Here is a 23,090-nt window from a genome sequence, read left to right as displayed (position 1 = left end):
GCTAGCAGGGGTCCCCCTGTTCATGTTCATCTCTAATCATACAGGAGTTACCTTTGCAGTGCACTTTCTACTGCCTTAGTCAGGCATAACCCATGAATAACATGCACCAAACTTGTGAGTACAGACTGCAACAGAGAGGCACCAGGGTGCCATGTTGCCCTCCTCCTGCCCCTGCCCTCTCTGCATCAGGTCCTGCAGGAGAAGGGGAAGAAGGTGCTGGAGGAGCCTGTGCAGGGTGCAGCGGTTCAGGATGCAGAGGTGCAGGGTGCAGGGGTGCACATCCCTGGGCCCCACTCTCATGCGTGAGCACTTCCCTTTGCCTGCAGCCCACAAAAACACATGTTGACAGAGGACTGGAGTGTTTCATTAGGGATGTGTCGGTTGCTTATTCACATTCATGCTAAAGGTAGGATAAACACCAAACAGGAGAGCTGTCACATTAGGAGATGTAATACCACGCTGGATGTTACTGAGGGTGCCTCATCTCCCCACTGCCCACCTGGCCTGGGTATGGCTGTAAGGAGCCCTCCTCATTCATCACACCCCCCCAACTTCTTCACATGTCCTCGACTTCTGATCCCAGCCCTGACTCTCCATCTCACCATCCTGCCTCTGTGCTCCTGCCTCACCCAGTCTCCTCTCTCCTACATTTACTACTCTGGCCCAATGTTGCAGCAATGAGGAGCAAAGGAACAGCATTAGGAAGGATGCAAACTTTCCTATGAGTGCTGTTTGCATGGAGTTGAAGCATCAGTATTTCTGTGATAAACAGAATTGCACAAACACACACCCTCTCTGGAAGAGCCAACACGTTGGCCTCATTCCTGCACCATACTCCTGTGGTAGGAACCAAGCCCTAATCCCCAATCCAGTTGAACAACTCTTTTTTTCCACAAGCTGAGTCCTAAAGAGCTGTGACAGCCCCAGTTGCACAGACACAAATGATTATTCTCTCTTGACAGACCTGCACAGCTCCCTCCTTGTATTTAACTGCTGTCCCAGTGAGCTGGATCAGGAAAGAGACACTTGATAGCTGCTGTTTCCGTGGTTGAAATATTTGTGAAGTTAGCGCATAATCTGAAAGCAGAAGCTAATAAATTATAGGGTGCTAATTGGGGCCGGAGTGGAGCCGTCAATCATATTATCCTAAACTCACAGAGACCCTCATAACCTAAAAAGGCAAGAGAGCCTCCAGGAACAGCTCCCAGTTGTCACTAGCCATGACCTCCACTTCAGTTAGAGCACAGAGAGTCAAGGCAGAGAGTTTATTCTGCTAAGAAAATGCAAATCCTGTGTTTAAGAGGGCACTTGTATTTGGTTTTGTTTACTCTCTTTGGGAGTGTATTTCCCAGGGCACTTTATTATTTTGCTTTGCCACTTAACTTGCCACTCTTGCAATTTAAAAAAAAACCATGTAAATCAGATAAGAATATGCACATTTTATATTTGCATAGTCTTTAGAGTAACAGTCACAAGTTTTTCGTCACAGTCCAACCTCTTTGCATATAGGCCTGTCTTCTAAAAGACATCTTCTTGCTCACATTTCTTTTTTTGCTTCTCATGCCCCAGAAACATATACACTACATTGAACTTGCAGGAGTCTATGATCTGAGCCAAAACATACCTGTGCAAACACAGTAGCAAAAGGGTACTTGCAGGTCTAGTCACTTTGTCACTACCTTTTCTTATATTGCTTCCATTAAGATTAAGTACTTTACTCATCATATAATATAAAATTGAATTAAAGAGTGCTGAAGAGGTTTTTAGTAACACTTTTCCCCAGAAATAAATTTCTATATGGAAATGGGTAGGCATTTCAGAAAGCATTCCCTGCAGAAAAGTTCTGAAAAAAATTGGGAGCAACCCAAAAGTGAGGAGTGGGAAAGCTTGATTTTGGTGGCAATACGACTACTGCGTGAAGGCCTGGCAACTGAATTGCAGTAAGTCCAAACTCTTTTCCTGGTGACACGTCACCCAGCCCTTAGGGACCACCTAAACTTAACTGCTGCAAGACGACATGATTAAGTGTACAAAGATTTTTAAATGTTCTAATTTTCCCTCATTTTTGATACCTGTATTAATGAAGGGAACCAATAGTCCCTTCTCAGCTTGCTTTTGTGATATGTCAGTGTCTAACCTGGTGATGCTGACAGTAAGTCCAAGAGTCATCTCTGAGTGGGGTAAGTAAGAGGATGTGTTTGACAACTGACTGTGGTTTATCATGGCCACTAACTTTGTTTTAGTAGACTCAGGTAGGGATAATTCTTCATGCTTTAAGCAGCAGACTCCAAAATTATGGAGTGATACCTCTGTTAAGATAACAAAGCCTACGTCAGCAGACAAACCAAGGAAAACACAAAGCTGGCAAGGTCTTACTTGAAGAACACAAGGCTGCACTGTATGAGTAGGTTTCCATCCCTGGGTATGTGGTGATGTCAGACTGAAGAAATATGAAGATGTGAGAGAAGATATTCTCATAAAAGGTTAATTCTGTGACTCCTAGAGTTCTGCCTTTCCTGTTTCTCCGTAAGAGAAAGCTAAATACATTTGTGACTGGAAATTACTGAGAACAGGTCAACTGTCCTGGAAAGGTGTGAAAATTGGATACATGTAGAGAAATACACCAGGATATTAATCAGTGTCGTGAGATTTTGGTGATACAAAACAATGTTGATACTCCACAGAGTTTCCTATAGGACAGATGAAGAGGCAACTGTAGTTGCTTACTGTACTGCATAGGACAATACAGTGGCCTCGTCTCCAATGAGCACTAAGTGACTTGAACAGCCAGGGAAAACAGGAGAGAAAAAAAAAGCAGGAAAATGAAGATCCAGCTATGTCAACAGCATTGCAAAAGGGATTGGTATCCAACAGAGAGTGCCTGTTTTACAGGTCCATTCTTACCGTAAAAGATAGAAGGCAGTGATGAACGTCCTCCAAATGGAAGACGTCATCTGAAGAAGTTAACACATTATAAAAAAGGTTATTTTATACGGCAGTATCAGTCATGTCACTGGCAATAATGACAATATTTTGGCACCATCACTTGGCTTTGATGCACTGGGTTTCTGGTTATTTATTAGAGTTAAAACATAATGTCAGTTAGAGGTGCCAAGTGTCATTATAAATAGACCCATGATCGTTTGAAAAATCCACCTGATATGCAAGCTCCTGCAACTCACTCCAATGTGTGTGTAAGAAAAGCTTTCAAGAATCAGTTAAAAGAAATGAAGGTAAATTAGAACTTTTTAATCATTAACAGACCTGTCAGGGCTATTTTACAGACATTCTTTTCTGTAATGACTATTTTCACATCTGTTACAGCTGAATTAAGATCAGCTTTGTGTAGAAAGAGGTAAATTTGAATCTAGAAGAAAGCTTGCCTTCACAGTTATTATTAAAATATATAGTCCTAAACTTGAATCACAGAGGATCAGTTTCACCCGGTTATGCTCAGTAAAGCCACACTTGAGGACTCAAAACATCATAGGCAGCATGCCGCAGATGTCAAAGAAAAAAAAAAAAAAAAAGAGAAAAACTGGAGACATTAGTCAAATCAAATATATGGTAAAACTTCCTCTGCTGAAAACAGCTGTCTGAAGCAGTGTCCCTGCTGTAAGATCCTTGTGCCTTCCGTACAAGTGGTGAGGGAACCAAATTTTGAGGGACCTTGTGAGCTGGAGGACATTACTAGTCTCTGTTATCTAGGGTACCAGGAAACCTGAGGAATAACAATTTTAGTCTCAGCCCTGGGCCCTGGGTCAAGCTTCTCAAATAAGCAAGGCTGTGGTGAACTCAGCTTTTGCCTTTCTTGGCCCCTTTCTTGTTTTTGCAGGTAAGAAAGACTAGTAGAAAATACTTGTGTTAGCAATGTAGCTGCACAACCTTTTGCCTTTCTGGTGGTCATTTTTAAGTTCCCCAAATCTTGGAATGATGCCATTGAATGACTGACAATAAAATCTCCCAGAGAAGGTGAGACATAACTGTTAAATATAAAAAAGGCAAAGAAATCATCTTGACACCCCACGTTTTTCAGTCTTATGTGATACAAGCAAACATGTCTTTTGCCTTTCATATCTCAAAAAATTCTCTTTTCAAGTTGTGTAAGTTTTCCCTCCAGACCTCTTGACAGCCACGTTCCCATAGCTTATGTCAAACTGCTGAGCACTCCCTCTGTGGCACATGGGGATAAGAGTGATCCCAGTGAAGCCTGGCATATCTCTCAGCAGCAGCAAACTTTCCATAACTTTATCTTTGACCCAGTAAGGACTCAATATTTTTGTCATAAAACATTGGCTTTTCCTTTGTAGAATCTTTATCATAGTCCCAAATGGAAAGCGTGAGGTACACAGGTTTTGAGAAGATCTGGTTATCAGTATGTGCCAGCTCAAAAGCCCTTGCAAGCAACCCTGAAAAACAGAAATGCACTGACATTTGGGTGTTACCACCTGCTGTAGACCAAGGGGACTGAAGATAGCAGACCTAGAATTGATGCCACCAAAAATGCTTCCTTAGTAAATAAGTAACATCTACCCTGGCCCTTCACATTTACAAAACAATTTACAAACTTTAATTAATCACCACAGCATTTGTGTTATGTTGTAGTAAATACTTTTCATAGGTAGCAATAAATATTTTTCTATTCATATGGATGTCAGGTCTGCAGCTGAGAGATTAAATAAGCCAACTAAAGCCACATAGTATGTCCATGTCTGTCCAAGCACGGCTCAGAGTTCAGTCATTGCCATTTGAGAGCCCAGCACTAGTGGGTTGTGTGTGGTATCACATCCAGAAGCATGCTCACCGTCGTTGCTCAGTGATCTCGCCAAGTGTCTGTGCTGGCATCAAGGAACAAGAAAGAGCCTGAGAGTAACTGCTGTGACCCAGAGACCCAACCAGGGCATCCCCTGATCAGCGCTGGGGCGCACACATCTCCTTTTCTTGGGCAGGTAAGAGACTGTACTGGGTTGGAGTTTTTCTTCATAGCAGCTTGTCTTGTGCTACGTTTTATATTTGTGAGCAAAACAATACTGGTAACACACTAATGTTTTAGCTATTGCTGAAAAGTGCTTGCACAGGATCAAAGCCTTCTCTGCTTCTCACTCTGTCCTGCCACTGAATAGACCGGGAGTGCACAAGAGGTGGGGAGGGGACACAACCAGGCAGATGACTCAAACTAACCAAAGAGATATTCCATGCCATATAATGTCATGCTCAGCAATAAAATGGAGAGGACGAGGCTTGGGGATATTAGCCATCTTTTGCTCAGGAACTGACTGGGCATAGGTCTATCTGTCTTAGGCCAAATCTTGAGAAGCTAAAGACTTGGAGGCAGTTTCTCCACCTCTGTATATCAGCGTAGCTTAACATATTTAACCTGATTTACAGCAGGTGAAGATTGGATCCATCTGCTTTGTATTAGCCTAAGAATGATGCTTTTGTTAAACTTATTGGATTGCTGACAAGAACCCACATGCATTTATGATTCAGACTTCAGACATAAGTTTCTGGTTCCTTCAGCTCTTGCAGAGGGAATCTTCCCAGGACAGGTTTCTCCTCTTATCTAGGTGGCTTTCTCTGGCTTACAAGAGAATCCAGACAGAATTCCTCTTACTACATAGATATCACACCGTAGACTCAGTCTCACTGTGCACCTTAAACAAAGAAGGTAAAAATACACATTATTGCTTCTACACTTGAGGATGAGTCTCTCAGCAGTACGCCACACAAGTGTGGTCACAACAACTGCTTCACTTGTACCCTTACCTCACATTTAACCTTTCTGATATGTCAGGATTCTTTTCTCCCTTAAACACATATTTCCTTTAAATGACATTATCACCCTTAAACCCATTTACATTTATTTAAAAACCTGTAGCCTTGAAAGTCAAGACACTAGAACTCAAGGCTTTCTTGACTCTTTCCCTTGATCTGCCGCAGGAGGAGTTACCAACTATCAGACACAAATACAGGCCCAAGAAAGAATGTTCTAAAAAGGTCTTTCATTCTTGTCACCTCTTATATGTGACAGATTACATGTGCAGATTACCGTCTCCAAAAGTAGCTATGGAAACTGTCATGAGAGGCTGGCTGCTTGAAGGCAAGAGGTGTCCTTCTGATAGTGAATAAGAACGAATGAGTAAAACATGAATCATCATGAAGAGTTTAAAGGAAGGGAGAAAGCATCACTTCAGTGAGAGAGAAGGTGAAATGATGAAGATGTATAAAGAGGAGGGTGATACAGAAATGTGAGGGATTAAGAAACTCTGCGAGTAGTGTCATGGGTGGATGCAAGAGAGGTAAGTTTGCACACGTCAGATTCAGCTTTACTCAGTGGAATAGCTGCATTTGCATACTTACTCCTCTAAGGCAGGAAAATGAGAGAGGGAGAATGGGTGGGGCCATGCTCAGAGCTGACAATGTATCACTGAGCATGCCTTAGATCACTGCACTTAGGGGGAATGTTAGGTATTGTGTCTTCCACTGAATTCAGCAAATTATAGATCAGGATCCTTAGATTAGAATCAAGAGATTTGCATTTTATCCAGTCCAATACATTTTTCATACTATTAGGTGCAAAAGGCGTAGATCACTGGTCAATATCCTGAGCTTTCATTTATTTGCAGTGCATTAAACTTGACATTTTCTTCCTCATCACACTGTGATAAATCCTCCATTAAAACTAGTCTTGTCTTGCAACACTTATAAAATGTGGACAACACTTAACCTCCCCTCTGTTCTTTCTGTGCCGTTTTGGGTATTTGTGACTACTTCAAGACCTCAGGGGTGCTACTTCTGACTGCTGTCTGTCACTGACGTTCACCTTGCCCAGTAACCCAGTTTACCCATGTTGGATAGGCTCTTGCATGATTCTTTTCCAACTCAGACCTACACCATACTGAATTGACTTGGGTTATCACATCACAGATGTGGTCATGAGGCCTGTGAAAGGTGTTGCCTAGAAAAAATTTTGGCAGGATTGAAGGCGTCTCCTGCTAAAGAAAAAGATATACGAAGTCCTGTTTGATTTCAAAACCTTTGTTTGTGGCTTGCTGACTGAGCAATCCTCTTCGGTTAAGTGGAATTGCACATGCGCATGAAGTCATCCAGGTGGGGTGTCTACAGAACTGGGATCTTCCTGGTTTCTGGCTACCACATGCTACTGGTTAGTAAATGTTGCTTATGTTTAAGTTATTGAAATGGAAGGAACAGCTCTATAATCAATCAAGCAGCACTTGAAGAGGAAGGAAACATTATACAGCATTTATTTATTTATCCATCACTCATGGTCTGGTGAGCATAGCAAAGTGCTGCAATTGTTATTAGGAAATCTGGCTTTTGCACTAATTTGTAGATGAGCAAAAAATATGTATATAATTAGAGACTGCTTCAATGGGCTTTGTCAGGGAAAAGAAGAATCCTAATACAAAAGGTCTCAATTTCTATTCCATTTGAGTAAAATGGTCAAAAACCAAATTTCTTGTTCATCTGTGTTGGATCTCCATTTAAGAACCTTTTGAAGCTTGATTTCAGTGGAGTTGCATCTTAAAAATTTATGCATTCTGACATCAGATAGTGCCTTTACTACTCTTCAGTGTCCCCCTTTATCCAATATTTGCATAAAATCAGAGCATGTTTCTAGCTTCCTGGCATATGTTAGTGAATAGTTCTGTATAATTTGCAAACTACTGTTCATGATGAAATGTTCCAAAAAGCTTATTGCTGCCTTTTATTCAGTAATGATTTATATATCATTTTATTATATACTTTGACTTGATCTCCAAACATACCAAGGAAAAGTATCTCCCTTCACCCAGTCTGATAAAAAATAGTAAGGATGATAAACATTAGAAAGGAAAGGAAAAGAAATGTAAGAAAACAGGACTGTCTAGATTCACAGATCAATCACTGTGCAACTTAACATTCAAGATGATTGCAAGCATTTGTTTAAATTACATAGTGAAATAGACCATCCCCAGCAGTGAACAACCCAGTCACCCTTTTTCAATTGCTTTCTGATCTGGAGATCATAAAAATACAGTAAGAATTTATGTTAGTTTTTCGACTTGTAAAATCTTGTTTGTGTACTATGAAGCCAGATTTCAGCTGCTTTTTCTTTTCATGAGCAAATTGGTTCCTTCTTTGTAACAGCATACCAATACTCCCTTTCTGGAAGGACTACTGTGTCTAAGGCATATGTGATTGTGTAAATTTAATCAACACCACAATGAAGTCACTCACTGTCTGATTGCGTTTTATTCCCTTAAACTATCTCCTGTGAAACACCCAAACCATAACATGTAGAAAATCAAAAGATAAGTAATTGTTGTCTTATTCTGCTACACATCATTCAGTACCTTATGATATTTTCTGGTAGTTTTAGTGTTTTAGAGAGTTGCTGTTTTTTTAAGACATCTCTGAAAGTATGACGATGTGCAGAATATTTTTCTTGGCTTATGTCTTCTTTGGTAGAGCTTTTTTTCTTCTTTCCCTCTTTCCTTCAAACACAGGGAACCAGACTTAACTAAGTTCAGCAGAATTGTTGCTTCCTTGATCTTGGTTGCCTTCTTTGACTAATACCAAATAATTTAAGCCCTCTTGATTCCTTGTTTCCATTAGCATGGCTGAAAGAATACTGTCCGAATCTGCACATGGAACATCACTATCTACATTTAAAAAACAAGAAAAGACAACAGCAGAGTGATATACATGTAGCATTAGAAAGCAAACAAAATCAGACCGCTGTTGGAGAAAGTTGGTCTAGTGACTGCATAAAGACTGGTGATTCAAATGTGTTTTCTGCTATTGCCTGTGTGGATTATAGCTTTAAGCAGATCACTTAGGGAAGGCTGGTCATCACCATTCATACCCCCACAGGCAGCATTACAGTTATGAATACACGACTCGCTTCTTCTGGTAGTAAAGATAACCTGCATAAAGCCAAAGTGATTTTAATCTGTACCTTCATGTAACCCTGCTAATAATACTGCTAGAGTCCTGTATGATAGGCAGTTTTCTATCTACTAAATCATTATATACTGTCTCTCTAGAGGACTTGTAATATTCTGTCTTTCTAGAAACTTAAACTTGGCAATCCAATGGGTTCTTCCCATTTCTAAAAACTTGGTATTTTTTTCCCTAATTTGATGCTGTTCACATATACAGAGTTGCCTGAAATCTATTGCAGGGGATATATCTTTAAAAATGTAAAAAATTATTACCTAAAGGCTCAAGTTATAATTGTTGCTATTTTTTGCATTTACTTTTGTAACGTGCCTTCTTTTATTACACTGCTTCCTTATTTTACTTCACAACTGGAAAATTAAGCATGTGACATTCAAGGTTATATGTTCAAAAGAATCGCAAGCGTTGTGCTGTTGCACCAGGCAACATACAATTTACTATGTCACTATAATCACACACACCCCCCAAGCTATGAAGTCAGAAGTCTGTTCCACATGCTAGAGTCCACTAGGAAAGATTAGCAGGAAAACTCTGCAGAATAATTTTGATTTTAGAAACCTGTCAGCAAGGTGGGAATTGGGACATAGAGCAAACTGTGGTCACATTCCACGGTGACTGACAGCTACGAAAAATCATTTGATACTCACTTTGTCAGTTCTGGACTATTATGGCAATATTTAGTAATTCAATCCCAACCAAGCCTTTACCAACCAGTACAGCTCTTCTTTGTATTTGGTTTTTGTTTAATAAAGCTTTTAATGGGAACCCTCAGGCACACTGGAAAATGCTGAGGGCATGTTTGCAGCAAACTATTAGGAGAGAAACCTTAAAATAAGGACCCAAGTAAAACTGGGTATTTACAGACCAGACATATGCCGGCTGACCTGCCTAAGTATAGAACACTAGAGGAGCATTCAGATTTGTTTCCTGTATAAGTATCTGGAACTGATGAGGTGATGTTTACACAAATGTGAGTATGAGGTCACTGAGATATTTTTACCAGATATATAGATACATTACTAATTCTTTCCCCAACAGGTCTGAAGAACTACAGAATATATAAAATATTATAATCCTTTTTCAGCCTATGTGCCCCTGTGTTTCTAATTATAGAGAAAAAGAGCTAAAAAATCAAATACTTTGCCTTGGTTTTACTTTTTGAGCTTTGGGAACAAAATAAGCAAGAAACACTATTTTTGCAGAATATTTTTATCCTATCCAAAGATAAAGGAAGAATATAATGTTGATGACCTTTCTCCTGTGACATGGCACATATAAGCTACATGGCCACTTTCACAATGAGATTTTTGACTACAAGTGGTCTTTCCTTCACTGTTGCGTCATGTCTTTGTGCAGTGTTCGGTGCCTATGAAAGCTTAGCACCATTGTGCTGTACAAGCCAAAAAATCTATGCAAAGATGTCAAGTTATGCAGTACAATGCTCGCCTCTCATGAAATTCAGCAAAGCAGGCAAATAATTTTTGCTCACTTAGTTATATGATGGATAGAGACAGAAGATACTGAAAATGTGCTATTGAGGAAAAAAATCATTATATGTTCTGAAATTCCCAAAAAAATGTGAGGGCTAGAAGCACCACCAACACCCTAGGATGCCATAAGCCAATGCAGAGAATTCTGAATAATCTTTGGAAGCCCCTTCAAAAAATGCCAAGAATTTGAAGGAAGATAGAGAGAAGCTGGATTGGGGAGGCAGGTCAGTATATTCATGAGATATCATTCTTTTCTTTTCAGTTTTAACATTGCTAAAATTAGTTGATTGATGTATAGTCAAGCTGGGTTATACGTGAGTAAATGCAGGATAAACCATGTGATGTGATCCCCTCAGATTTCACAAGCAAAGCCTGGCTGAAGCCAAAACACCCCGAGAGGAGGTGTCCAAGGAACACCTTCATGGAATCTGAAGTTGTGCTGGGAAGTCAACTCCAAACGCTTAAATCCTGAAGGGTTGTCTACGCTGTGGGCTGCTGCATAGTGGGTAACTGCATAGTGTAGAGTTACCCACATTTGCTTTAAATGACCTACCTCAGGGCATGAGGCAAGCTAGCTCTGGCAGTCCAGCGCTATGTACAGGCTGAGAAGTACTCTGCCAAGAAGCAGGTTCCCACTGAGCTCTGTGCTCTCTCAGGTAGACTGTTTCCAATAACTAAAATGGCAACTTCAAAACTCAGCACTGTAGTTGCATAGATACCTGTCTCAGGTCCTCAATGCATGCAGCTTTGACCTTGCTGGACACTTTTCCTAGTAGTGGTGTGCTTAAATCACAACATCTGAGCCAGACTGCAGGTAAATCAATTACAATGCATCTCTCCATGGGTAGGCAGAAGCTTACTCTAGAGAGCCCCACATTAACTGACACAAGAAACTATGATCGTCTGACTCATACTAACGAGGGATGGAGTTTGCTTGCTTAGCCTCCTCTGAGGAGACAGATCCCAACCTGATAAAATCGATGCTTCCCCCTTCCCGATCTCAGCATCTCAGTCGACCGCTTCCTGCCGCAGGGCAGCTGCATATCCTGCTCTTCGATCGCAGAGAGTCTTTCCTTGCCTGCTCGGTAGGCTGTGTGGGCTCATAACATGTTTTGAAGTCCTGACTGGAAGGGTGCAAATTTTTGTGATGTCTTGATAAGCAGATGGGTTTTGGGGTGTTTAAGTTCAGAAGGTGACAACATTTAAGAGGAAAAAAATGTCAGTAGAAAAGCTGATTGGTAGAGACTGAACAAACTGAGCTAGAGATTCTGATCTTCTATTACAGCTAGTTGAAGGCCAGATCCTCAGCTAGCGCAAATTAACAAAGCTCCATAGAAACCAGTGGGATGCCACTGATTTACACCAGCTAAGTAGCCAGCCTGAGATGTTACTAATCTTGGGTAACATAATCCCATACAATGCTTAGCACCTTCAATATGGTAAGGTATTTAGAAGTGCAGCCACATTTCCTTTTTCCCATTAATATCCTCTTATTTTTCTCATAAAATACTCTGCCTTTTGTCTCTGCCACACAAAGTACGTGGTAGCAAACAAGGGACCGCCTGACTTACTGGCATGGCTGAAAGATGTACCCCACAGTGAACACAGTCAAAAGATGCACTTGATGACATATCTTTGTTAGGGGTGAAAAGGTGGCTATTGAACCCTGACTCCTCCACCTCACATATGTTGGTTAGCTCAAGGAGATAGTTCCTGTGTAGGGAGTATTTTCCTGATACCTGCTGGCCACCTGGAGCTGGAGGTGCTATGTTTCAGTTTCTGCACATTGCCAGTAGGAATATAAATAGAACAAATATATATCCGTTTTAATACTCCACTCTGTATTATATATCAGTGGAGATATATCTGTGTTTCCTGTCTAATGAAGCACATGATCTTGCATGATTTGAGGGTGACTCACTGAGCTTTGCTATTCTGTCAGACAGTAAAGGTGCTAAAAGTGAGAATTTTGTTCATCCCACGTTTCCACTGCACTAAACTGCTTGAAGCATTGACTGCCTGTCTTTCTTTTTATTTTAATAGATTTTTCAGAGATCTGTGGACTAAAACCTCTGTGTACAAAAAGCTGGGTTGGGAAATACAGCTATAACCCCGTTTATTATCTTATTTATTATCATTGATGATATAAGAGCACCAAAAAAGGCCAGTTCCACATTTACTGCAATACAATAAGGCTATATAAATAGGAAAGCACCCCCCTTCTCCAAGTCACAAAGCAGGATTCATTTTACAAAGTTTTAATTACCCAGATCTTACGTGTCCAGTTTAAGCTCCTTGCCTAGGCTGCCTTTACACTCAATGCAGAGAGAAAGGAGAAATGAGCCGCTTTGTGGAGATGCTTATTTCACATCCTTACCTTTACATAATAACATCCTCTGAACATGTCTACAACTCACTGGTAACTGTCAAACAGCCTAGAGAGCTACTGTAAGCAAGTGCCTAAGTTTTAATTGCTTATATCTATACACCCATACTACACAAATGTCAGCTCTTACAATATCATATCATCCGATATTTTTTTTCCTCAGTCCAAGGCAAAGTATTAGCATGACTTTCCTTGCAGTATCATATGGCTCATGTGTGCTCTCTGGAATCAAACAGCATTTGTCTAGGGGACAAATAAGAAATAATCACTCCACCAAGTACCCCTCTTCCTGCAGTGTTGTAACCACTCACTGTTTTGGAAGAAGCCTTTTCTCTGACCTTCGCTGGCTTTGGGTCAGCCACTCACTAAGCTAAGTGGGGAAGAGGATTACTGAATTTCAGAAAAATACAAAGGAGACTAGATACAAGGTTTTTAAAATGTCTCTTATCAACACATCTGCTTTAGAGAAGCTTCCGTTTGTCCAAGTGATTACTTTAAGTTCAGAGAGGTGTGCAGAATAGTTTTTAAAAGGCAGCTGGTTTTAGGAAAATAAACTGATGACTCTCACACAGGGAACAGCAAACCAGTACTACTCAGCCAGCAGAGAGGGCAGACATCTAATTAATGTTGAAATCACTGATTCCAGATTTTAATATCAAATCTCCTCAATGCAAAGTTTTGCACAGAGGATTTAAAAAAAACAAGTGACATTTTTAGCAAGTAACTTAATTGCTGAAAAAACTAAATACACTGAGTGACTGGATTTGGAAAGAAAAGTGAAAAAAGAAAACATTACAAAATTCTAACTGTTTTATCTTCCCACATTTTTCAAGCAGCATCTCCATCTTAGGGATTTAAAAATGATGTCTTTGAGGCCAAATGTATTTCCTTTCAGTCTTTTACCCTGGATTTCCTCAGGCTCCCTTCAACTGCCCTGCGTGTCCTCTTGCCAGAGGAGCCACTTCCAGCAGTAAGAACGTGGTGTTCCGACACAGCTTCTGAGCAATTAGACATTTTTTCCTTATAGGTCCAAAAGAGGTTGTGGGAAGCAGCCCTGATAAGAATAGTCCTCCTGGGTCATAAAGGCAAGGAGCCGCTCCAGCTGCTTAATGCCCAGTTGTCTGATGTCGGCAAAGACGTTTGCCAAAATAAACAGGTGTTTCCATCCGTAAAGGGGCACGCTTGGGACCTGAAAAAATATAGTGCTGTCTTGTATGTGTAAATGTAAAAAGTTATGTCTGAAAATAGATGGACTGGATATTTTTACAGCAATGCAGGGCCATCCTGTTAGCAAGCTGATTCATGACATTTCATTTGCACTTCTTGAAACTGGAGGAAGAAGAGCCTATCTTTCAGCAATGAATGGGGACTCTGGTGACAGGGCCTCTGCTCAGTCAATTCCCGTTGGATTCAAAACCCACTGGTGTCTCACTCTTCCAGCTGGATAGTGCTTCCCTGACTCAAAAAAATGTTGTTAGTGCTACTTAATGCCCATGATCAATGTCCTGGGAAAGTCTGTAAGAACAAGAAGGAAAAACTCTGAAGAGTTTTTCTCTGATAGACCCATTCCTGACCCTGAGTTTGTTTCCCTCCTTTCCAAAGCAGCAGTGCCAGGAGCTGCTGGTATTGCTCAGGCATATTTATTGCTACTTGATGTCTCCTTTAGAAGGGTAGCTCTTGCAATAACGAAGCCAGCGTCCCCTTTGCCATCCCCACATTATGCTGTTAGCATGCTGTCCAGACCACTAACATACTGTCTGTATTAGTTTATCCACAGTTGCAATCTGTGTGTCATACTGCACCGACATTAATGTTGTTGAGAAAAACTAACATTTTCCAGCTCTCCCACCTATGAAATAGCACCAACAGCATGTATGGACCTGCTAAAGATGTGGCTACTGACAAGTAGGTAAGGCTCAACAGAATTTGGAAGATGTATGATTCCACGCAGGGCTAAGACTCATAGTTATTTTGAGGCCTGTCATTTCACTTTGCTTGACATTTGGCTCTTTCTTTTGGAACCAATTCTCCTGGTGAGAGCAAGCATTTCTTGGCGGGAGGCTCATGACAGGAGTTTCATTACACACAAAGGCCAATGACCGCATAACATTTTGGGAAAATGTTGTCCAGGACAATTCATCATGGAACAGTCTTTTGGATTATTTGTTTCGGCTGTATTCTTTCTACTACTACTACAAACACAAGAAGTACTTCACTTAGTCCCAGCTAAAAATGAATACAAATTTATAAAATAGCTTACTTATTATACAGTGTTTTATAAATCACAGAGTGAAATGTATTCCATGCCCCGAACTGTTTATGACACGCTCATAATGGAACACGCATTTTAGTCTGGAAGCTTGAGTAGAACACAAATTGCTGGTTCTTGCTTAGATCAATTGCGCTTCTGGAGCCCACGTTCCACTGAACTCCACTGCACAAGATTTACTTTGCAGGCAGAAAAACTGTTGAATTAATTTAAGGCTGGAGAGCTACAGAAAAACTGACATGTATGTATCCCTGATCAGATAATTCAGCAACATTAAGACATCACCAGGACTCCAGGCCTTCAGTCGAGTACGTAGCGTAACATTTTAATGGGCTTATAAAAACCGTCCTTGGGGAAAGAGGGACATAAGAGGTGAACTATGAATATATGGGGAAATAAGTATGTGCATTATAGAGGCATGTAAAGAGCTTATCAATAGTTTAGTGTCTTAAAATACATTTAAATGAAAGGATGATATGTAGATGAATAAAATTCAAGCTACACTGTTTCCTGATGGGCATTCCCTGTTTGAAAATCACCGAGTGACCCTGAGGAGAAGTTAAGGCATAGTTTCGAGCACTGAAACATGAAAACATTGAATAGAACCATGAAAACAGCTGTTTTGTCTTCCCATCCCAATGCAGATCTAGTAGTGGGTCTGTGGCAACAACAGCTGAGCAGACATTTCCCTATGGAAAGGGAAGAATGGCAGAAAGCCACAAGAGGGAACAGGGCAGCTGGTGGGGAAAAGGGTAAGGCTCAGGGAGAGAGTGAGCTGAGCAAAACAGGCTGGCTCTGAGAGCTATTGCCAAAGCTCGGCCTGCATTGAATTGCCCTGTTTACCATAGTGAGCTAGATTTTACCAACTAGGTTATTATGAACAGGCTTAATGGACTCTGATTTAAAAAGTGACCACTGCCAACAGATTTCCTAAATATAACATATATTATGGTGTACCCCTATTATTAAGACTACCCTAAAAGTCCATCATACAACAACATTTTCTGTGTTAAAGTATTTTTTCAAATTTTAACCATTCAAAGTGAAACTTTTCATGGAAGCTTCAATCCATATTTTCCATTTCTACAACTTGGCCATTTCTAAGAATGCTACTCTTGTCCCACACAAACAAAGTAATGGCTTTTTCTCTATGATCTCTGCTGTGTGACAGAACCTGAAATTTTGGCAATATAATGTTTTTTACATTAAGAATATATATTTGTCATCCCAGTGAAAGTAATGATTTGCCTAGATTGAACAAGTTAACAGTAGGGGAAAACCCATACTTAGCTGGCACATGTTAAGCTCTGAAACTGAAGTCCTTGTATGTTATATCTGTGCCAGGCCTGCTCCACCAAAAGGATGATACCTATATTCCAGCATCTTTCCCCAACTCCAAACACCAGAAGGGCATGCTTATATTTAAAAGTCTCAGTTCTGCTAAAGATTTTAACAGGTATTGATGTAATGCCACAAGAATTTCTTAACTGCCTTAGTTTTTATGTCTCTCTTGCCCATGGAGTTAGGGAACAGAGAACAAAGATGTCTGAGCTAAGAAACCACACTAGTTCAAGAGTAGATGCAAGCAGTTGAATCAGTACAGCCCTCTGTCCAGTGGATGTTGTGTTCCTGTAGCCATCTGAAAATTAAACATCTAGTCCAAGATGCTGTATCCAAGTCAACTATGGCAAGTCACCTAGATTCCAGCCATCATCAGTGGAGAGAAAGGCAAAAGGTGAGCCCTTTTGTGCTATGATACACACCTAAAACATCAGAGTTGTCACTCTCTGGACATATCTGTTTCTGCTTCTGACTACAGAGATAGCTAGAAGAGTATCTTAGATGAGACTCCTAGCTTCTAGACAGCTGCATGTAGGTGAGATAAAGTCCATCCAAAACGTAATGCCTATTAGCTTGGGCATAGTGACTAATTAGTTGGCTGTACTCCTTTCCTGAGCTAATGCCAGGCTTAGATTTGTGCCAGATTAAGTATCTCTTTCCTGAACTCCACTATTCAGAGCAAAGATGCCCTTAAAGAAACTAGGAAATGACACTACATGCAAATACACGAAGCTTTTCATTATAGCATAAGGGTGCAAAATCAGCTATTAAAAAAGCATGAAATGAGAGGTTATCAGTGCTGGCTTACTTTGGATCCATCATGTCTTGATAAAGTCTTTAGTCTTGTCATGACATATAAACATGTCATGCCCAGACTGGATCTGACAGAAAGAAATCACGATGGGGATAAACTGATATTTGTAAAGCTACACCAAATTATAAAGATTAACAAAGTATCAAATAGATTCTCATTAACTGAGCATTGGACAATGCCAGTGATTTGAATACAGGTAGAGTCCTGCAGAAAAATGACTGTGTAGTTGAGTTCTGCATCATTCCTGGAATGGATCATTAAGTTTTTAGGAAATCACAAGATATGGATGTATCAAAACTGTTTATGAAGCAGTGTGAGTTCCTAGTTCAATAATATTTCATGAAGGAAAAAAAACCACAAAACAAAACAAAGCCTTTAGACGTTTTAGAAACAACTAGGTTTTGCTTTTTTAGAATGGAAAATAATTCTTTTAACAGGAAACACTTTTCAGTAGAAAACCACAGAATGCAAACAGGTTAAACTAAAAAAACCAAAACCAAACCTGTGAAATAAAAGTGAAATATTTCAAATGATAAAAACTTTCTTTTTACAGATTTTCAAATCATGTTGTTTAATAAGACTTCACTTTTTCCCAAGGTTTAGCCAGCCAGGAATTACTACAGGATGTGAAAAGCTTCTTGTTCTGGCCCAGTCAGGATGTTCATTTCCATGTTTAGATGATTTGAATCACAGTTACACAAACAACTTCAAATTTAGCATTGGCTATTTTTTTAAATTCTTGTCTTCACAACCTTAATAATGTTCTTATATAATTGGACTTTGTTGTGTCCCATGTCTTAAGTATCACTTAATATCACCTAGCTTTATTCATTCACAGTGTGCAGAGCACAGGCATGATGTGACTCCTGGCTGGAGCTATCACAGTTCAGGCTAGGATAAAGGCTGCCTTACTTAGGCATCTAATTTATGCCTCACTTTCAGGCAACTACTGAATCAGTACTCCTAAAGTAAGTGCCTAACTGTCATGTTTAGCTGATAGAGAGGGAGTAGATGCCTTTGAAATTGGAACAGATTTCTACCCAGAAGCCTTCTAAAGCTCTCCTGGCTGTACAAGGAACTTAAGCATTTACTTTAGCAGAACAGGGTCATGAAGTATCAAAAATTTAGAGGCAAGCTGGATGCCTCTGTGAGGCAGGCTCAGTTGCAACCTCATAGGCTTGTTAATTTTATATGTGCTTTACCAAATGCATCATACTTAATGCATATTTACAAGTTCATTATGAGAGGTAAATCTGCCGTTTCCATTTTATAGGCAGATAATTTGAGGCAGGGACAAATGCAATGAAAATAACTGCTGAATCCCACTTTGTTCATGGGGAAGAGGCTATGGGGACAGCAGGTGCTGGCCCAGACTCACCTTCAAAAGCTTGGTTGATGACTCCAGTTGCTGCCTCTTTGACTGCAAGATGGTGGATGAAGGACAGTGGAGAGTGTCTTATCTCTTGCAGTTTGTCCTGGATATAAGAGAAAGTAGGTCTGTTGTGAGGTTCTTGGTTCCAGCATCTTGTCATTAAATCACATCTGGAAAAAAAATTGTTAAAATGCAAACATTAAAGATAATAGAATCCTTTGTCTCAACACTTACCATTAAATCATCTGAGAAACAAGTTTGGCTTAGATTTTCAGCTTCCAAAAGCTTTGTATGTGGTACAAAGTTTATCATCAGCTACTGAGGGAAGGAAAAGAAGAATAAAGATCAGTTGTCAGGAATAATCACTATGAATGCTTTTAATTTTTCAAAAATGGATATTTTTGAGATTGGGAGTGGCTAAAACTTTTTTTAAAAAAAAGACACATTTGCCATTAATATCTGCTCTCACCAAAGAAGTCACCACTACTTTCTAAGAAAGCAGACAAAGAGGTAATTCTCTCACAGGAAAAAAAAAAAAAAAAAAGTATGTCTAAAACCAGAAATGAACCTGAAGCTATCAGCTTATTTAATCCTTCTTCAGCTCACACTACCTCACTACCTCAAATTTAGGGGAAGTTCAAGGCAAACTCTCCAGCACAGAGAGTGTTAATTTAGACTTTGCCTCCAGACCAAAACAAATAGGAGTAAGTTTTCCCATCAAAGGCAAAAATGGTATGAGTTTCCTCTGAGTGCAGGGGTCCTAGCCCACCTTGCACAACACTGTCTGTACCAATCAGTGGAAGAGTGCCCCTCCCGTTTGTCTAAAGGACAGGGCCAATTTATATTGCTTATTCAAGGTGAGCCCAGGCTACACAAAACCAAATCCTACAAAAGCCAGGGGGAGCCAGGCTGTAAAACAAAACACAGTCAGCACCTGGACATGTTAAGTGTTGGGAGTGGAGAGGTCTTAGAGTCTCAAAACCAGAGAGCAGCATTTGAGCAGCCCATGAAAGGCTGGTTCAGGAAGCTGTTACTGGAATGTGGAGTATTCACCTCTAAGCCCTAAGTTCAAATCCTCCCCTGACAAACAGCCTCCCAGACCTGCTGCTATGTGATACCAGGCATTACTGAGTTATGTGAAATGAATTGGCTTGCTCAGATCCTTGCTTATCCATCTTAAAAAGGAGACTGCTGTCCTTCATCACAATTGGGTATTTTACAAAACCCTTGGTGACAGGTGGGAGAAATTTCTTGACTTCTGATTTCTCAATGACATTTTTCATTAAAATATTGACATTGGATGAGAAACGTGAGTAGAAAAACTCTTTCAGAACCACTTTTCATCAATTTGTATCATGTGGTTGTGGAGATGGACAGAGTGATCCAATTTTTTTCAAAAGGATCCAGTGAAATCCTGAAAATCCATTTTAAGAGTCTAAAAAGTGGTAGCAACTTCCTAACGCTCCGAATCACTTCATCTGCTTACTTTCAGATGTACTGGTTATTGATAACACTGGAAATATAGATGGAAAAGTACTGAACAGGGCTCAAAATGAGGTGAAATAACTAGTTTTCCTTCTGCTGCCAGCAAAGTGTCTGTCTCATTGAATTCAAAAGCCAGTCTTGGATGCTGGAAGCCAAACAATCTGCTTTCTGCAAGCTGGTTGGTAGAATATCCAAGAAAAAAAGCATAAGTTGAGATGCTGTGCTCCACCAGGTTAGCACATGGGCTCTCATGAGCAGAGCTTTGTGCAAGATGTAACAAAAGAGTTGACTGGGTACACTGTTCTTCTAACAGAAAGGAAGAAGCAGACAGCCATAGGCCAACAGAGAGAGAAAGAAACAGGAGATGATACATAAATCATAGACCCATAGAATGATTTGGGATGGAAAGAACTTTCAAAGATCATCTAGTCCAATCCTCCTGCCATGGGCAGGGATATCTTTCACTAGATCAGGTTGCTCAAAGCCCCATCCGGCCTGGCCTTCCAGGGATGGGGCATCCACAACCTCTCTGGGCAACTTGTTCCAGTGTCTCACCATCCTCATTGTAAAAAATTTCTTCCTCTTTTCATTTATGAAACAAGAACATGACAAATATGGCTTCTGAATATTTTTATATTCCTAAAAACAATCTCTGTCTGTCTAAATAACTAATTTTTTATTGGACAATCTGCTTTATAAAGCTGTTCAGTTTTGTTATTGAGTGGGGATATCATTACTGCCAAAACATTCAGAACTGGAATGTTCTCCTTTTAACTATATTCTATATTCTTATTTCCTAAATCAAATTACTTGTTGGTTGGCTTAAAATATTAATACCAGAAGAATTGATATTGTTCACAAAGTATTTAATTCGGATAGGTTTTACGTTTCTAATGACAAAAACTTTCATGCTGTCTCAGAATGTATCTGCAAATTTTGCATGGACAGCTATCTGTGACATGATATTTAGCTTTCAAGGCATGTTGTGACATCTAAACTTTTAAGTCACATGGCATAAACTTTCACTAGCCCAGAAATGCATTAGCATGAGACCAGTCAAGAGGGTGAAAGCCAGGTTAATATGCCAAGATGTACATGAATGACAGCTTGAGCACATTCCTATATTTTGGGGGGAGCCAAACATGGGCTATCAAATAGTGCATCACTTCAGTACAAGGAAGAGACTCAGAGGATTCCCCTAGTTTATGGGGAAAGCCTTTCAAGAAGAAATGAAAAATAACTGATCCAAACACAACATCAGCTAAAGGTTTATGTTAGATTTAAGAACTAGACTGTACACCTAGATGTACACCTACAGACCTATGCTTCAAAACTATGTCTTATCTGTGTGGGACAACTGACAACCATATGTCCAATAGAGCTGCATACACGGGGCAAATAAGAATTCTAGAGTCTGGAAAACCAAATAACTAATATTTAGTATCTAACATAGGAGGCTGAAAGTGAACAATTCCTGAAATGCACTTTATGCACAGAAGCTACAGGACATTACTAATTTTCTCTCACATGAGATGGAAAATATAATTGATGTGGGGATTTTCTTAGAAAAGGATAAAATTTGCTGGGATGAAGAAGAGCCCCTGCTTTCATCTGATGCATTCTGAGCAAGCCCTTCTTTTCTTCCACACTCCAAATCCCTTCAGGGGGCATTCCCAGAGCCAAATAGCAAAAGCTCTTAGTTACGAAACTAAAGTTTCTTCATCAAACTGTTGTATAACTTTGCGTGGGAGTGAGCATTTGGTGAAACTGCAGCTTCAAGTCAGCAAGTGTCAAGTGGCACCGCACTTGTACAAATTCTCCTGACTAATCCACAGCCTTTGAGGATCTATGTTAAATTAGCTAACTTCAGTCTAAACCTTGGCATGCTCTTGCATGCAAGCATCACATTCAGGTGGATGTGCCAGATGTGGATTTCTGACTGCAAAAGTAGTGCCATTCATACATCTAATTCATATTTCAATAAATGTGGCTCATTTATAGATCTCCAAGCCTCTTTTCCAATTCATTACCAAGTTTAACTTATCCACACTTCTTTGGGGGAAAACAGATTATTACTCCCTGGAGTAATACCTTGTGGAGGCAAGGGGGAGAATTTCTCACCCCTGATGAAAAAGAACCCAACCCCACTTCCTTAGTGCTTTTACACCCCAAGGTTTCTGTATCAGCCCTACTTGTCCTTGCAGTGTAAGCCTACCACAAATTCCTAAACACTTCTCAGCTGAAGTAGTTTGCCCTTTGAACTCTCTTCCTATCAGTGATGGTTTGTTTTGTCAAATGACAATGAGCAAGCCAAAGCACTGAGGAGACAATTACTGACTGCTGATGTCCTGATGCAGGTTCAAAACCACGAGGAAGGAAGCAGGAATGTCAAGAATTCCAGCATGCCATTAATGATATAGCAAAGTAGCAAAAAGCTATTTATGCTACTGACAGAAGCTGCATGCAGGTGCTGAGTGTTCACCAAATGAGATAAAAGATGGTACAAGACTCTAAGAGCTTATTCAGTCCCTTGGCTTTCAAAAGCTGTGTTACTGCTATTAGGCCCTGATCCTACAGGTTACAACAGGCAGACCAATGTTTAAGCCCTACCTGCTATGCTAAATATAAGATCTGGGACCTTAAAAATTACTTCAAGCAAAGTTTTCTTCATTCTTCTGAAGATCTGGTCACTTGTTTTAAAGGCAATTTATGAGCCTTTGTTTGATCTTGAGTATCAAATTAGCACATGGATATACATTACCTCCTATGCTTTTTTATTCACAAGACAGCTGTCAGGAATTTTTTGAGGAAACCTTTTTCAGCAGAAAATATTGAAAATGAAATTGCTTTGGGTTTTCATTTGTTCTGTGACTTCCAGTTTTCACTCTATTCTTAAAACAAAATCCTAATCCCTTCAGTTTTTCAGTTCCTCCAAGTGCTAAAGCTTACCATTTTTTTATTGCTAATAT

The 23,090-nt window shown here is 40.0% G+C and overlaps 1 protein-coding gene across 1 annotated transcript in view; it reads right to left on the bottom strand.

Moving 5' to 3' along the window:
* Positions 1-7,235: 7,235 nt before the first annotated feature.
* Positions 7,236-23,090, bottom strand: part of ROS1 (ROS proto-oncogene 1, receptor tyrosine kinase) — a 77,314-nt gene continuing 61,459 nt past the window's right edge. The window contains exons 43-44 of the mRNA XM_074819270.1: positions 18,643-18,806; positions 7,236-8,666 (exon numbers count right to left, since the gene is read on the bottom strand). Coding sequence (XP_074675371.1) covers positions 8,521-8,666; positions 18,643-18,806 — 310 coding nt within the window. The 3' untranslated portion in view covers positions 7,236-8,520. The remainder of the gene's footprint in view (positions 8,667-18,642; positions 18,807-23,090) is intronic.

The sequence above is a fragment of the Strix aluco genome, chromosome 3, assembly GCF_031877795.1.
Source record: "Strix aluco isolate bStrAlu1 chromosome 3, bStrAlu1.hap1, whole genome shotgun sequence".
Lineage (NCBI taxonomy): Eukaryota > Metazoa > Chordata > Aves > Strigiformes > Strigidae > Strix > Strix aluco.
The sequence above is the reverse complement of the archived record's forward strand: the minus strand, read 5'-3'. Positions and strand labels throughout refer to the sequence as shown.